Genomic DNA, 15,040 nt, shown 5'->3' with positions numbered 1-15,040 from the left:
TATCTTCCATCTTTACATTCATTGTGATGTCAAAGCCTTTCTGAACATTTGGATGTTTGTTCGGTTCTACTTATTAAAGTATTTTCCCCCCAATAGCCGCATTTCTGTCTTCATTATTAAAGCATTAAATGTCCATCAGTTCCCCTGCATTAGTACTGGTCGTGTCCCTCTAAAAGCAGAGGGAGAGACGCCTCTCACTGCGATTATGATATTATCAGCACAGGCTGCTCTCTGCTGCACAACATTAATGGATTTTCTGTTGGTGGTGCCAGGGAAAGCCACGCTGGGCTGAACTTTGATCACACAACAGGCTTTGTTGTGTTCAAAGCCTGCCTTGGGATGGGGAATGTGATTTAGAGCCAGTTCATCACGACTCTACACCAAAACCAGCATCTGGAGCTTTGACAGCAGCAAATGAGTTTCTGTCACAGCAGACCTTTGTAGTTTGTGACGGTAACATTATCGGTGTTGATAAAGTAACAATTCTAAATATTTTTGCCAATAACTAGGACAGAAGGAAAGTCACTCCGGTCCACTGAGCCTGCACCCTTTAGTTACTGTTGAGCGTGGCAGTCTCGGATCACAGTTGGACGGTAAACACTCGACAATTGTTGCAATTATTGGTCTTTGAGCCAACAGACAACTGCAGACTTTGCCGGCCTTTGGGGCAACTGCACCCGATCGAGGAATGCCCCCCGACGGTGCTTGTTTTTGCCCCTGACAGGCTCAGACTGTTATTCTCTGTCTGATAACGACCCCTACAGAGACAGACCTGGAAGATTCTTTCTGTGTAAACAGCTGTTATATTGCTCTCTTCAGACACCAGAGACATCTTTGGAAATAACCCAAGGTTTCTACTGTAGAACACTAGTTAGGTGGGTTTACTGCTGTTGGTACCTATATATGGACGGGTAAAGTAGAAGTAAGGTTTAATTCATTCCCTACACTTTTGCTCCTGTGTCTTTGGTTTTGGACACCGCCCTCCAAACTCGACAGATACAGAGCATCACTCTTACCAGGTGCACCGCTTCATGAACAAATCCAAGGCCTAACAGGCCTGCCATGCCAAGTTAAGTTGCCAAGTTGTAATTGGACAAGTGCTGTGTGGGGTTTAGTGAACAGTCATTGAAGAGGTTTTGATCAAACGTTTCTCGTCCATAATTAATGTCACACAGAAAGCAAAGAATGCAAGGCAGTGCGAGTTTAGCAGAGTTTATTCTTATTCACATTTAAAAGATTCTCATGGCAGCACATTCTTCCACCTATACCTGCGAAACATCCTGTCCCATAAAATCTCTGTCAAACAAATCTTAAAATCCCTAGGAACAGAAAGAACTTCAAAAAAAATCTCATAAGACCGTCATTTTTAAAAGTAAATGAGGGATTAAAAACCCATGAGGGCGACGTGGTGGAAGAAAAAGATAGAAAAGCAGCATTTAAAACTTGGAGGGGGAAGAAGTATCTTTTGACATGACAGAAGTGCCGTGTGCTCTGTGTGTGTGTGTGTGTGTGTGTGTGTCTCGGAGCTGGGACATTAGCAGTCGAAGAGACAAACATGATGGAAGGTAAATCAAACTGGAGTGACTAATGCAGAGACAGGGGGGTGTTTTCAGCCTGTAGGTAGTAACTGCCTGCATGTCACCGAGTCGTCTTGGAGGGATTGCTGCGTCTCCACAGAGCCTGCTGAGCTGTTGGGAATTGAAATATAAATACCAGCATGTTTCCGAGGAAGCTTCCACACACTGTGCAGAGCGGATGTTGGGATAAACTATCGCCCAAAACCATTTCAATTTAAGGCCTTTCAAAGTGACGACAAGTAGTCTAACTTTTATACATGTGATTAGCAGGAAACTTGATTGCAATATCCTCTTTTAATCTCTTGCTCTCATCATTTCATTCATCAGCTCCTCTACTCATCTGTCCAGGAGAAAGACAGCAGTCACCAAAAAAAAAAAAAAAAAAAAAAATTAGAAAAAGCTGAAACCCAGAAGATAAAAACATCCAAAATGGAAAACCCCCAACTGTTGTAAACAAAGCCCCGTGCAGCGCCATCTCCATCACCTGTTTGTAGTCAGCGTCATCCTCTACATCCTCAGCAGTCTGATGTCTGATGTTCTTATGGTAACCAGGCCTCCAAACTGAAGTGATTCCTGAACAAGTTTCTTCCATCTGTGTGTGTGCGTGTTCACTGGTACTGGAGGTAGTCCTTGAGAGTCTGCGGCAGTGGGAGGGTGTCGATGTGATGGATTCGCTCTCTGCCCAGCGCCAGCCGAGCTACTCGTCTGCACAAGTCCATGAGGGGGAGGGGCTCCGCTGTGAGGAACAGGAGGAAGCAGAGACATGGTAAGGGTCCAAACAGCGACTGCAAGCTTCCATATGTGACAACAGAGCCTTTGAATCTGATTTAGTTCACTTAAAGCTGATTTATACACCATTTAGACACCTGCTGTTGTCCAAACATGGAGTAGGCAACAATGCTTGCTTCATCTGTCAGTTGCATTACTGCTTCTTTGTCATTCAGACATGTTTATTTCAGGTTAGTGTTCCTTTATTCCGACATAGAGCACATTAGCACATTTATGGCAAGAGCAATAATGTTAATGGTAATATATGGCATCTTGTGTGAGAGAGATACTGCTCCTGGAAAAGAGTCCTGAAATGAAAATTTAATGGATATGAAGAAAAATGTTTTCCATTTTCTCATATGCAGTAATGGATTTGAAACTTATTTTGCTCTTCAAGCCCTTTTTGTGACCATGGTTAGCCTGAGGCCGCTCACCTCCAGATACATTTTCTCAATTTCATTATCATTTATTATGGGAAGAATTCTGCTGCCTGAACTTTATAATACCTCACAGTAAAGCACTTTGCAGGATGTAAATGGATGTCATCTACTAGATATTCATTTATTAAGGAGGGGGACAGCTGGTCTGATCATTACTGTGGTTGTATGAGGTTTTTTTTTGTTTTTTTTTTAATTTACTGGCGTGATCCAACTGTTTTACAGTGATCTGAAGAAAACATGCATTTAGTTTCTCCCAGTGTAATTAACCTTGTGCTGATGCAACCTTTACTTTAATCTGACAGCATTCAATTCAGACTTCTGCAGTTCAGAAGTGATAAAGAACCGTTACCGGTAAGATTAAGTCCCTGAACTACATGTACAAGTCATACACTGTAGACTGTGACTGTAGTCACTAGTATACACACTCAGTGTCTCATTCACTCAACAAAAAGCTTCCAAAGCAGGTTACCTCCACTTGTATTTATGTCCTTCAAAATCGTGAATTATATATTACTTTTACAGGGCTGTCAGGATAACTGTAGAACAGATTCTTGCTTGGTTTGTGTATTCAATATTTATCGACTAAAGCCATTTGTATGTTAAGATTTAGTGATGATGCAAACTTTCCGGTAGACCGTCTTCAGATAGGCCTTCATGGCTTACTATGGCACAAGCACAAATTGAAGCAGCAGCTAACAATATTAAAATACTGAGTCTAAAGACATGTTATCACCGCTTTTAAATATGCCAGCACAACATGGAAACTTCCCTCCCATCCGTTTTGGAGGCAAGCGATGTCTGCGTATGTCAGACAGAGACAGACTCTTAACTGCGGTCCCTTTACGGATGTCAAGCTGCTCCACCTGGCAGCACCATCTGTTGGCTGAATTCCTGCTGTTCGGAGTCCACTTGCACACCGTGTGAAGGACATGAGCAGGGGCTTTCACACTCAGACAACCATACGACACACACTAGCTCGCATGCTGCAGGTTGAAAACAAAACTTTCATTGTCTCCATGAACTAGCCTGACCTGCACAAGTGTACATGACTGTTGGCACAGATATTCAAAAGACAGCACACACACACACACACACACACACACTTGTAGCCCTGATGCTATGATTTATGGATGGAGCCAACGTTTTGACAATAAGCTCCTATTCTGGCCAAACAGCCTGAAACGGTTATATCAATAAATTATAGCGTCAAGGCCATGAGTGTGACTTTGAATCTGTGCTCGGTGTGTGTAGTCTGCTACTTAATACTGCGTGATTATCCAATGTTGATTCGGTCCGTCTTTTGCACGCTAAAAATACATTTGCCGCTGCAGCTGAAGGGGCTGCTTAGAGCACACACACCTTACATTATATACACAGAAAAGCACACCAATCCAAACAAGCCTCCTATGTGCCTGATTGAGCCATTCCTCTCCACAGTCTATTAAAAGTGCCACACATTACCACAAACTGACCTCCCCCACCCCCCACCAAACAAATAAGAAGCAGATACATGACGTCTGGTCTGAAGCGTGTTCCTGGAGCTGGAGCGGACCGAGCCTGTCAGGAGACCTCAGGCATTCCTCTGGGGATGAACTGCTGCCCTGGTGGCTGCATGGCCACCGCATGTTGGACACACAAACAGCTAAAAGGAAACTGCAGCTTGTCTGAAGTGAGGATTGGACAAGAATCAAATAAACATCGACTCAGCTTGCATCAAGATCCTAATTAAAAGCAGATCAGTGCAGAAATCTTCACTAATGTCTCTGTTAGAATCAATGATGATGAACTTTCTTATGGTAAAACCCTCATGCTTCGCTTTGTGCTGTTATTTCCAATTGATGGTGAACTTTTGCAGGATCGTCTCACTGACTGCTGCGGTCTGGTAAGTGACCTTTGAAACAGCAGTGAGGGGAAATAATGAAACCCACCAGTGAAAAGCAGCTGATGGGGTGTGTAGAAATGGAGTACAGCCATCTCAATTTATTTGACTGCCATGTGGTTAATGAAAAGTCTTCATAAGAGGACCTTGGGGACATGTGGCAGAGTGTGGATTCATTTGCAGCCACAACAACATGGTAAGTGCCCAACTCAGGAGGACACGTAGCCAGTATGCAGTGATGTGTGCACCGAGACTGTACAGCTGATAATTCTTCGTAGCAGCTAGAAACTACTTGGCAGGACAATCACATCCCTCCAACATCTCATTACGCTCTGCCTGCAGAGGCAAGTCCATGCTTTAGCACACCAGCTTACAAGATTAGGAACTAAGGCTCCTACAGCTGGTAGTACAACCACATCTCCATTTATCCAGCATCTTGTGACCATCTGAACTCTGAGAAACAAAAAGGACTCTGATCACACAGTCCTGGTGCACAGGGAGCCTCTGTGGAATGAGGGACCCCTAGAGGTGAATTTTTCCAATAGGCCTAACAGCACCTATCAATCAGTCCCCCCTAACTAGCACAGCCCCCGCATAGAGGTAGTTTCCATGGTAACCAGCTCCTCGCACACCGCTGTGTGATGTCACCGCACTGGGAGGGATGCGCCATGTGAACCATGTACACGTGCGTGTGTGTGTCCGCCTGTATTGGTGCTAATTAAATGTTCAACCAAATGTTGCCGTTTAGTATAAAACAGATAATACAGTATGGACAGCTGTGGCCATAAAAATGTTTCAAGATAAGTAGCCTGATCCCTAAGGATCCAAAAGAAGACACCAGCTGCACAATCCAAATTACCTATAAAAACCATTACTTGGACTGGGATTTATTGGTAAAACTGAACAAAAATCTCAGCATGCTAATAGATTTTGCTCTTAACATATGCCAACTGAAGTGTGCAAGTATTCTGTGGAATTTTGTTTGCTTCCATTTGGCAGGCAGACATTCATACCTATCAGCATATTCATTATACATCATTCATACAGAACCTATAATATCCTTGCCATCTCCTCCACTGCTACACATCTCACGTTACCGTACCTGCCTGCATCATCAAAACCAAGAAAATAGTGCAACACTTTCATTAGATTCCTTGCACTGACAAGACTGAGGGGAAAAGACAAAACTACCAAACTACCAATCCCTGCACGCACAATCTGGTCTCCATGGTAAGGATTGCCCGTGGAGATAAATGATCCTGTCACACAGTGGCGATGAGCACATTCAGGAGGTGCACGCTGTCAGTCATCTGGTATTATTGACCAACAGCACTAAGTGGTTCAAATTGGGATTAAAAAGCAGTTTCAGACAAGTTCTGCTTGAATGAGAACACATGGTTAAGGTTTGACGTGAAACGTTAACTACATATCACAAGGTCATCCAACGTGTAAGAACACTTTGTTCTGTTACCTCAAGCAACATCTATCCATATTGTTGCTCCGAGTTGATGAGGTTTTAAATATTTGCTGGAGGTAACAATGGAGAGCAACATTATTTTAAATATGACAAAGGTAACAGGTTTGGATGGGATACACTGGCTCATATCCCCAGTTTAAATAACGATTGCAATGCCGTTAAGGAAGGCTTCTCTATGAAATGGCCTCCATCATTTGATTCATACACACCTTTGGGCTATTTTCTTTTTCTTTTAAAGCGTGCCCCAACACTAACTTAACAGATGCGCTTTCATAATTACATTATGTGCCCTTTCAAAGTTTTTAAAGTCTGTGCATGTCCCTATTAAAAGCAATGTGCGCATCATTTTTCACCCTGAAACTCTGAATGACTTTTGATCTGAATCAGAATGAACAGGCAGGTTTAATAATCAATCCATGCTAATTAGATGGAAGCACTTCAGTTAACCAGGGGTGACAGGGGAGTCTTTGCTCCTTCTCCATCTTTCCCCCACCCTCTAATCCATCATGTGAATGTCTCTCTCTGGACTCTCCCTTTCTTCTCAAGCACTCCAGTCTTTTTTGTAATGGCCAGAGACTGGTTTGTGACAGATTTATGGCACACTAAAAAGGAGATGGAGTGTGGGAAAGTGTGGTTAGGGACGACTGAGCGCCTGATGCACCGTTGGACTACAGAGACCCTGCATGCTGGCAGACACAACACCCTACCTAACACTTAATTGAGAACATAGTGGTGGAAGGGGAGGTAAATTTTGGGATGGCAGCGCGTCAGTTAGTCTGCCCTCACTGAGGTGAGACGGCCAATACACAGCCGGTGATAGTTCCACCCAAGTTTCCTCCATTCTCGCACCCACAGCCCAATGAATGTGTGGGTGTGTGTGCACAGCATATACATCAGCTCACAATGAGAGACAACACGACCCAGTTATGTCCGACTTAAAAATAAAGGGTGAGATAGCTTCATAGTTTTTGGCATCCGTGTTCCAATTTACTGTTCATTTAACTCCACCCCTCGCCTTGTACCTACGGTAGGTAACAGAAACTGCAGACTCCCAGTCATGCTTATCTAACAGATTAGCATAAAACGGTTGGTACTGTCTGACCTAGTTTTAAGATGATGGGTGCATGAGTCTTTTATACATATATATATAGCCCTTAAGGTGCGGACACATCTCCAGTCCCGTTTCACCAATAGGTCAAAGGGGAAAAAAGGTAGGAGAGGAATGTATTTAGGGATGGACAGAACTAGCTCGATGATGTACGAGATAAAAAAGAAAACTGGAGCAGAACTGTGAGGTGAGCAGCAGGGAGGATGCAACAGTGCAAACCGCCTCTACACATAATTTGAAATGAAGCTGTTAAAATTGAAACTTCCACTCTGAGCATCTGCTCACCTGCCACTGACAATATCTGACTTCCTATTACTTCGACAGCAACAAGCTACTAACTTCCAGACAGAAGCATGGACTGCTGTCAGTCTGGTCTCAGCTCGTGCTGCTGCTGCCGCCTCACCCTGCGCAGTGAATAAAAGCTAAGCAGACATGAATATAAGGAGGAGCACAGCAGTACTTGAATGAACTGACAAACACACACACCACTTTGTTTCCTCAAACAAACTAACTGCAACAATGACAATGCACTTCTCCATGGAAAGATGTCTTAGCTACATTTCTCAAGAACGAGCCATTTATACAGCTGAAAATTAGCAACATCATTTATTATCTGTTCACAGTATTAAAACAACTATGGGACTACGGGAGTGGCTGCCCTGATGATACCATCACATTTCTACCAACAAATCTACTAGAAAATTAAACATGCAGTCATAATCTGTGTTTTACTTTAATGTCGTCTCTTATTAAATAAACATGAACACAAATCTTTACTAGGGATACACTACTTAGAAGAAACAAGACATTCATGTTAGTTGGCATTATCTGTGTTCAACTGCTACAGCCACACTAGGTGGGCGGCATCCTCAATCATCCTGCCATCGTGGGACCCGTTTTTCAAATGGTCGATAACAGAGTTAGCTTAATTTCATTGTTGGCCTTATATAATAATGCATAGTTTGGCAGGAGTCAACGTCATAGGCAGAACGGGTCCGATATTGTGTTTAGCATGAATTCTCAGTCCTGAAGACACCAGGCAGTGAAGAGGTCACTAACCACACTGAGCATACAATTAATACTACAAGGACAACTGTACAGGGAGAACCTCACAAGTAATTCACACAGCCATGCTCAGTCTGAGCAATGGAAGACACAATAACACAAAGGATGTAAAGCAGACTTATGCCCATCAGTCTATTCTCCCACTGCGATATACTGGACCTCTTAAGTGCAGTAATATGATCAGCACTCAGCTAATCATGTAAGTGCTGATCATGGTTTCGACTCTCTACTCATGTTGCCTCCATTTTCAAAATAAGAGTGGACAGATACTCAAGATAACTTCATCTAAGAACAACAGATGAAGCCTCTAAAAGGCATCTAAAGCACCAAATGAGCTAGATGAGAATTAACAGGATCTTTTTTAGCCTGATAACATGTTAGTCTGAATTCGTGAAGCCGTGTTTGTCATCAAGCTAAATGTGGTTCTTTGAAAGCACTTCATGGACATAATTGTAGTGTTTTTACCATTTCACTAGTGTTAGTCTGTGCTACATTGTGCTCCACAGCGTTTCCACATTTCCAGTTATTTAGTTGAGTCAGTCCACTTCTGCAGTGAGTCGTGTGTGCCACAGTAGTGCAAGTTGTCATTCAGACACAGTGACTTCATCCAGACAAGAGTCAGCTGTGTGCTTGCATGATATTTGGCAAATGACGCACACAAGAGAGGCAAGTGATGACTTCTAAATGTTATGATTGTGATGAAGACTGATTTCTGTTCTCTCACAGGCTGCAACACTGATGGATTTAAAAACTTGTTTTTCTGTTGAAGCCTTAATGATTATGAGACACTAATACATTTTCACATCAGTTTCATCATTTCACGTCATTAGAATGAATGTAGCTGCCCGTTTTATGATATTTGACAGTGCACAAACACTGACTGACAGGATGCTCAGTTGGAAATGTTGCATGCTGTAAGTAAAAATTGTTTTGCCAGATTTCGTTTATTCATCCACGCAGTCTGGCATGCATGAAGACTGAAAATATACGGAAGATATTCAGAGTGTTGGTCAGGTTATTCAGACATGAGAACGAAATGTTAACTGTTGTTGCAGTCACAAACCATTGCAATCTTTTTTAGGTTAGCTTAAAAGGGGGCTATAATTACACTAATTTACTTGCATGTTCTCATCAAATAAATACCTTTTTTTTATCATTTGTACCTGGAAATTAGTTCATATATGGTGTTCACCTTGAAATATCTAGCTCATGATGCACCTAACTGAATATGCCTCCACTTTTACAGGTTTTGGTTAGAGGACACCTCCAGATATGTCAAGGTTTATCAGTTCTTCAAAGCCATCTTTACATGAGTCATCATCTACAATTAAAATAAAGCTACGTCACTCATCCACATGTGAAAAAAGGGCTCAAAGTGTTGCAGTTTAGTCACTAATGTAGAATAAATGCGGATCAAACACTGCATCATGATGTTAATAACAAGCCAAGCAACTGTGACTGGCTGATTTTTAATCCTTCCATACAAGCTTGCATTAATTTATGCAAGGTATAAACTCAAATTACAGCTTGCATCTGTAATATTGAAACAGCTCTGAGAAGCAGACAGGCAGAAGGAAGACATACAATTTGCATAGTGCAAGCCCTTGGCCAGCAAACTAGTGAGGAAGCTGCCTGGTCAACAATTAGCCACCCACCTACCCAAAAAAGAGTCAGTTTAACTGTTTCCACAGCAACCTACCACCAGAATTGGGTGTGGAAACACAGAAAAGGAAGGATTAGCATTGAAAGGATGGGGAAGGACAAAAGAAAGAATAGAAAGGAGAGCAGGAGGGAGGAGATGAAACACAATGGGAGCTGGAGTCAAATAGGGTTCATTTGCAAAAGGGGAGAGCGAGCATGTCAGGTTTGTGTGTGAAACGCTTCCTCCTCTCTGGTCTGTCTGGTTCAGCTGGAAATGAGTGTGAATCAGCTTGTTGCCATTCAGCTGGCCAGGCCAGTATGGTGTCATGATGCTGGCTCTGGAGGAGAGAGAAAAGGATGGCTTTCCAAGACTAACAGAATAAGGACGGCAAGAGCCAGCAACCCATTTGTTCTGTACTTAAGACATATTAGAAAGTCAGAGGTATGAAAACCGATAAAGCTCATGTCTAAGTAGGGTTGGCTTTCAAGTGTCTCTGGGACCGAAGAATGTTGTTCAATGAAATGCAGGAACGATGAGAAAACTGCATTAATGCAGGGTTTTAAAGGGGACACTACAGACAGGGGAGAGAAGTACGGGGATACTTATCTTTTTTTGCATCCCAGGGAGTAAGAGATTGAGAATAAAAGAGTCTAAGCATGAGGGAGAAGGAGGAAAAAAATAACGTGCATAGACTACAAGACAACTGAAAGACCAAAATCCTCTTTGAGTTGCTATAAGAGGATGCACAAAAGTAAGATCTGGGAATAGGGGAGCACTGCCATCTCCAAACATGCATATTGATGATTTCATTCTTCTCTATATTACAGCCGTATGTCTGATATCATACACTGATCTCTCATGTGCATTCTGTCAACACACAAACTCTTTGAACATTCATGGCTTCCAAACTGAGATGATATCATATATATTGTACTGAAAGACCTGAATATGGGGTAAAGAGAATATGATTATCATGATGATTTATGTATCAGTGGTCCATCATCTTTGATGACTACAATGAAAGAAAAGGAAAACAAAACAAAAACCAGTGACGGATGTGAGTTCGGGCTCATAAAGTTAGCTCCATTAGCCGTTTCCATTAGCAAACTGTGCTGCCATCTCCAAGCTTCATTAGTCTGGCAAAAAAAAGGCACACAGATCAAAATATTCATTCACTTCTCTGGCTTCAGATAGTTTCTAAGACACACCATCAATTGTCAATGCACTAACTGCAAAGAACTGAACTGACCACCTTTGGCCTTTCTGAATATACACAAACACAATCGACAGTAAGTGTATTATGGGAATGGTAGGTCATCACACTGCAGACCCTGTTTACACTTGGACAAGCATAAATTTCAGCTGAATCACAAGTTGACAGCTTTACATACAATGGTAAATGCACCCAAAACACTAAAAAGGCCAATGTAGTCACTCAGGTCACTATGTTGCCACGTACTGTGCACTCATGGACTACTATTAAACATTCTCTGAACACTCATCCTTTAGATTCTAAGGGGATTTTAGCCTGTCCTTTCTCAGAACGTGTGAAGCAAACCACAACACAGTCTACTTGGCAGCGTAAGCTTGAATCCTAAATTCTAGATCTAGATTTTAAAATTTCATATAGCTGTGTATAACAAACTTGTATAATAAAAACAAGGTCAAGACCAAGTCATGGTCTTAACTCTGTTAAGCAAGTGTGGTTTGCTAATGATGACAGTGTATGTGATTTGGTGGAGTATAAACAGCCTTGGCCAACTCATCTGGGTATAACACAGCTTCTAGTGGTTACTGGTGGGCTTAGAAGGACCTTGAGTCAGTCTCTTGCTAAAAACAGATTGCAAGTAAAAACAGTTTTCACTTGACACGCCGGGTTCGTTCTCTGCATCTACAGGCCTCTCACAAATCAAAATCGGTGCAGCATAATCAGATGATGTCGTTTTTATTGCACACATTCTTGTCCAAACTTGCCACCTACATCACCCATGACAACTCCTAAACACACGGTTTGGCCAAAGATTTAGGTGTGATGGCGCAAGTCGTAGCTGATATAGCTGCAAGGCTGTGAGCCTCTAGCAGATATGGTCAGCAGACTGCAGAGGTCTGCTCAACTCATGTCTTTCTAACTGATGTCAGCTGAGGCTGAGGCCCCCTCCCTCTGGAGACACAAAAGGCTTTATCCAACTTTTTCATATGCAGCCATACTCAAGAAGGAAAAACAAAAAAAAGACTAATGTGTAAAATTGGTTCACCCTTAAACAAACAACTCCTGACACATTTGGCACAAAGGGGCATCAAGGGTAGCCCTTTGGTGTCCTCTTTCTGACCACCGGCTGGAAGACTGAGTAAACCCAGTATTCACTGACATTACATCAGTTTACTCAGATAGCATACAGCAGCAGCTCCCTACTGTTTTCTATGAGTCAGATAGATACAGATACTAGATACATCTAGAGGCCAAATTAATTAAAACATATTGCTTAATGCACTTTTTAAACTTATGAAAGGACACCGTGTTTATTAGTTACAGATGCCTCCTAAATATTGGTGCTTCAATATACATTTTTTTTTTTACTTTAGCTAGACCTTACATTAAAATCAAAACAGTGAGAACATTTCATAAACCACAGGCGACGATGATAATCTTCCAAATGCAAGACAGACTTTGCACTGCACATTGCTTTTGTGAAGCATGATACGGTCTGAACTCTAAACTTCTGTGCACGCACACATACACACACACTCCTAGCCCGACGTTTCCCACTATGAAAGGCCAGACGCTGAGCTCAGAGGCACACTGGGACATCTTCCAGAATTCCTCCTCTACTGGCTGCTGTCCGCCAGCACACACACATATACACACAAACATGGCTCACAGCCATGGACATGGTGTCCATGCCTCTCTGTCAGCAACGACCCCAGCCGGCTTTGGGTCTGTGAGCGACATGCAGGCTAGAGCGGAAGGGAGGACTGAGGCGTGTTGACAGAAATGACTCTACTAGTTGGAACAGTGACATTTAACAGAAAAGATCAGTTGAGCAGACAGAAACATTGAGACACACACACACACACACACACACCCCTTTGATGGCAACTTCAGGACAGAGCTGGTCTAGATATTCCAATTGCACCAGTGCTTTCTGAGTCTGTCAAAGTTTGAGGAAGACTGAAGACTTGAGTGCTAAAAAGCAAAGACTAGAAATAGTACACACAGAGCATGTTTAGACTGCACTGATCTATAAAAAGCCCACAATGAGAGGGACTGCTGCTTTGTTTACCAATAGGAAGCAGACAGAAATGTGCACTGCATATCCATCCTACATGCTCCCTGAAGAAAAACTGACAAATCTGAAAGTAAAGCCTTTCCAATCTTGCCTTAAACCTTAAATCCTGTACATTTCTGAAGAGCCAAGACCAGGTGTAAGGGAATAAGCCACATGAAAACTGCCTGCGGACGTAGCTTTTAAAACTTTAAAAATCCCCCATATTTCACACATATTACACAGTAAAGACATCATTTCAGCCACACTAGGGGTTGTATGACCCTCCAGAGGGTTAAGAGTTTAGTGATGGCAGACAAAATTCAATTTGATTCAGACTCCTCTCACTCTGTCTACTTTCAAAACAATTGCACTTTGTCATATAAGTAGAAACACGCATTACTGGCTACAGCCCATAACTGGTGACACAGTCAGATGCCTTTCCTGTTTCCCATCTATTTCGCACCGTCTCTCCCCTCTGGTCCTAGCATGGGCTTTGTCTCTGGATTTCGAAGTTGGTGCAGCACAAATCTCACCCAGGGCCTTTACAGGTTCAATGAGCAGGTCTAAATATAAGCCGTGCTGGAGTTTCACACAAACAAAACATCTCTGGGCTGTAAAAGTATTACCTACCACATCCACCTGCCCCATGTTTTCTGCAGTGACGCAAATGTAGACAGTAGTTCTAAAACCGGCACTAGTCTATTTGGAAGACAATTGGGTAAATATACAGCTATGAGCTATTGACATTTGATACAACACAAGCTCTTCATAAAACTGAAAACTGTGTGTATGTTTATTACAAATTAAGTGGAATAATGTATAAACCCTCAGCTATATAAGAAGCTACTGCCATTTAATAAGCTTTGATAAATTATACAGCTCCAACACTGAACACTGCCAGCAAACAAACAGTAGTGGGCAGGGTTCAGACTTCTTTTTTTCTGCAATAATACATTTTAGGTGTTACACTTGGTCAGCTCCCATTCAGGTTGGCAATTTCAGATTATGCAAGTGACTGTAAACAGGAAGAAAAGGTGCAGATACAAGCACTTTTTAGTTTAAAACATTTTTCATTTAAGTGTTTGACAAACCCAAATATATAGGACGAATCTCACTCAAACGCCTCGATTTGCCACTGCTTGCTGAAATGCTGCAAAGAAGGGGGCTGCTCTGCCAGCCAGACAGGGGTACCCACGGGGCAGGCTTTTCCATTTATAGTATAGTCTGTGTGCATGCGAGTCCTGGGGCTTGGTTGCCACAGAAAGACAGGGCCCGAAGCTGGAGCCCTGTTAGGGGTGTCTCCATCAGGTTTGTTTCCCCCCAATGTCCTTTAAAATGAGGTGCCCGCAGACACCAAATTCGATCCGATGGTTATATTTAACTAAACGTTGATTATGTGTCTGATACATTGAAATAAGAACAGACACTACTACTAAATCAAACACTTCATTTTTCACAGGCTGCCTTATCCACACGCTGAAAGTCCTGGTTTAAAACTATTATGCTGAAAGGCTTAAATTATTGATATGGTATGAATGAAAGTTAACTGGGAAAAGTGAAAATTGACATGACACGATCAGCTAGAGGCTGATGCGGTGCTTGGTCCGCGTGGACGGAAGATGATCGAATCAAGGTCTGCTTTAATCCAAACACTCATGTCCAATATGTCATTCTGCCACAAGTAATACGCGTTTCAGCAGTAAAAAGGGAAAAATTGGCCGATAATAAAAACAATGTAGCGAAGTCGTAACAGTGGCGTGTGTGTATGCGCGCACACGTGCAGGGTGATATTCAAATCATCTTTGAATAATTCACTGT

At 42.4% G+C, this 15,040-nt stretch overlaps 1 protein-coding gene across 1 annotated transcript in view; it reads right to left on the bottom strand.

Annotated features, from left to right (window-relative positions):
* Positions 1–1,196: 1,196 nt before the first annotated feature.
* The window catches only part of LOC139200225 (SPRY domain-containing SOCS box protein 4-like), a 41,664-nt gene continuing 27,820 nt past the window's right edge, over positions 1,197–15,040 (bottom strand). The window contains exons 4-5 of the mRNA XM_070829476.1: positions 2,062–2,313; positions 1,197–1,688 (exon numbers count right to left, since the gene is read on the bottom strand). Of these exons, the coding sequence (XP_070685577.1) occupies positions 2,186–2,313 (128 nt within the window). The 3' untranslated portion in view covers positions 1,197–1,688; positions 2,062–2,185. The remainder of the gene's footprint in view (positions 1,689–2,061; positions 2,314–15,040) is intronic.

The sequence above is a fragment of the Pempheris klunzingeri genome, chromosome 4, assembly GCF_042242105.1.
Source record: "Pempheris klunzingeri isolate RE-2024b chromosome 4, fPemKlu1.hap1, whole genome shotgun sequence".
Taxonomy (NCBI): domain Eukaryota; kingdom Metazoa; phylum Chordata; class Actinopteri; order Acropomatiformes; family Pempheridae; genus Pempheris; species Pempheris klunzingeri.
This window is presented reverse-complemented; position numbering and strand designations above follow the sequence as displayed.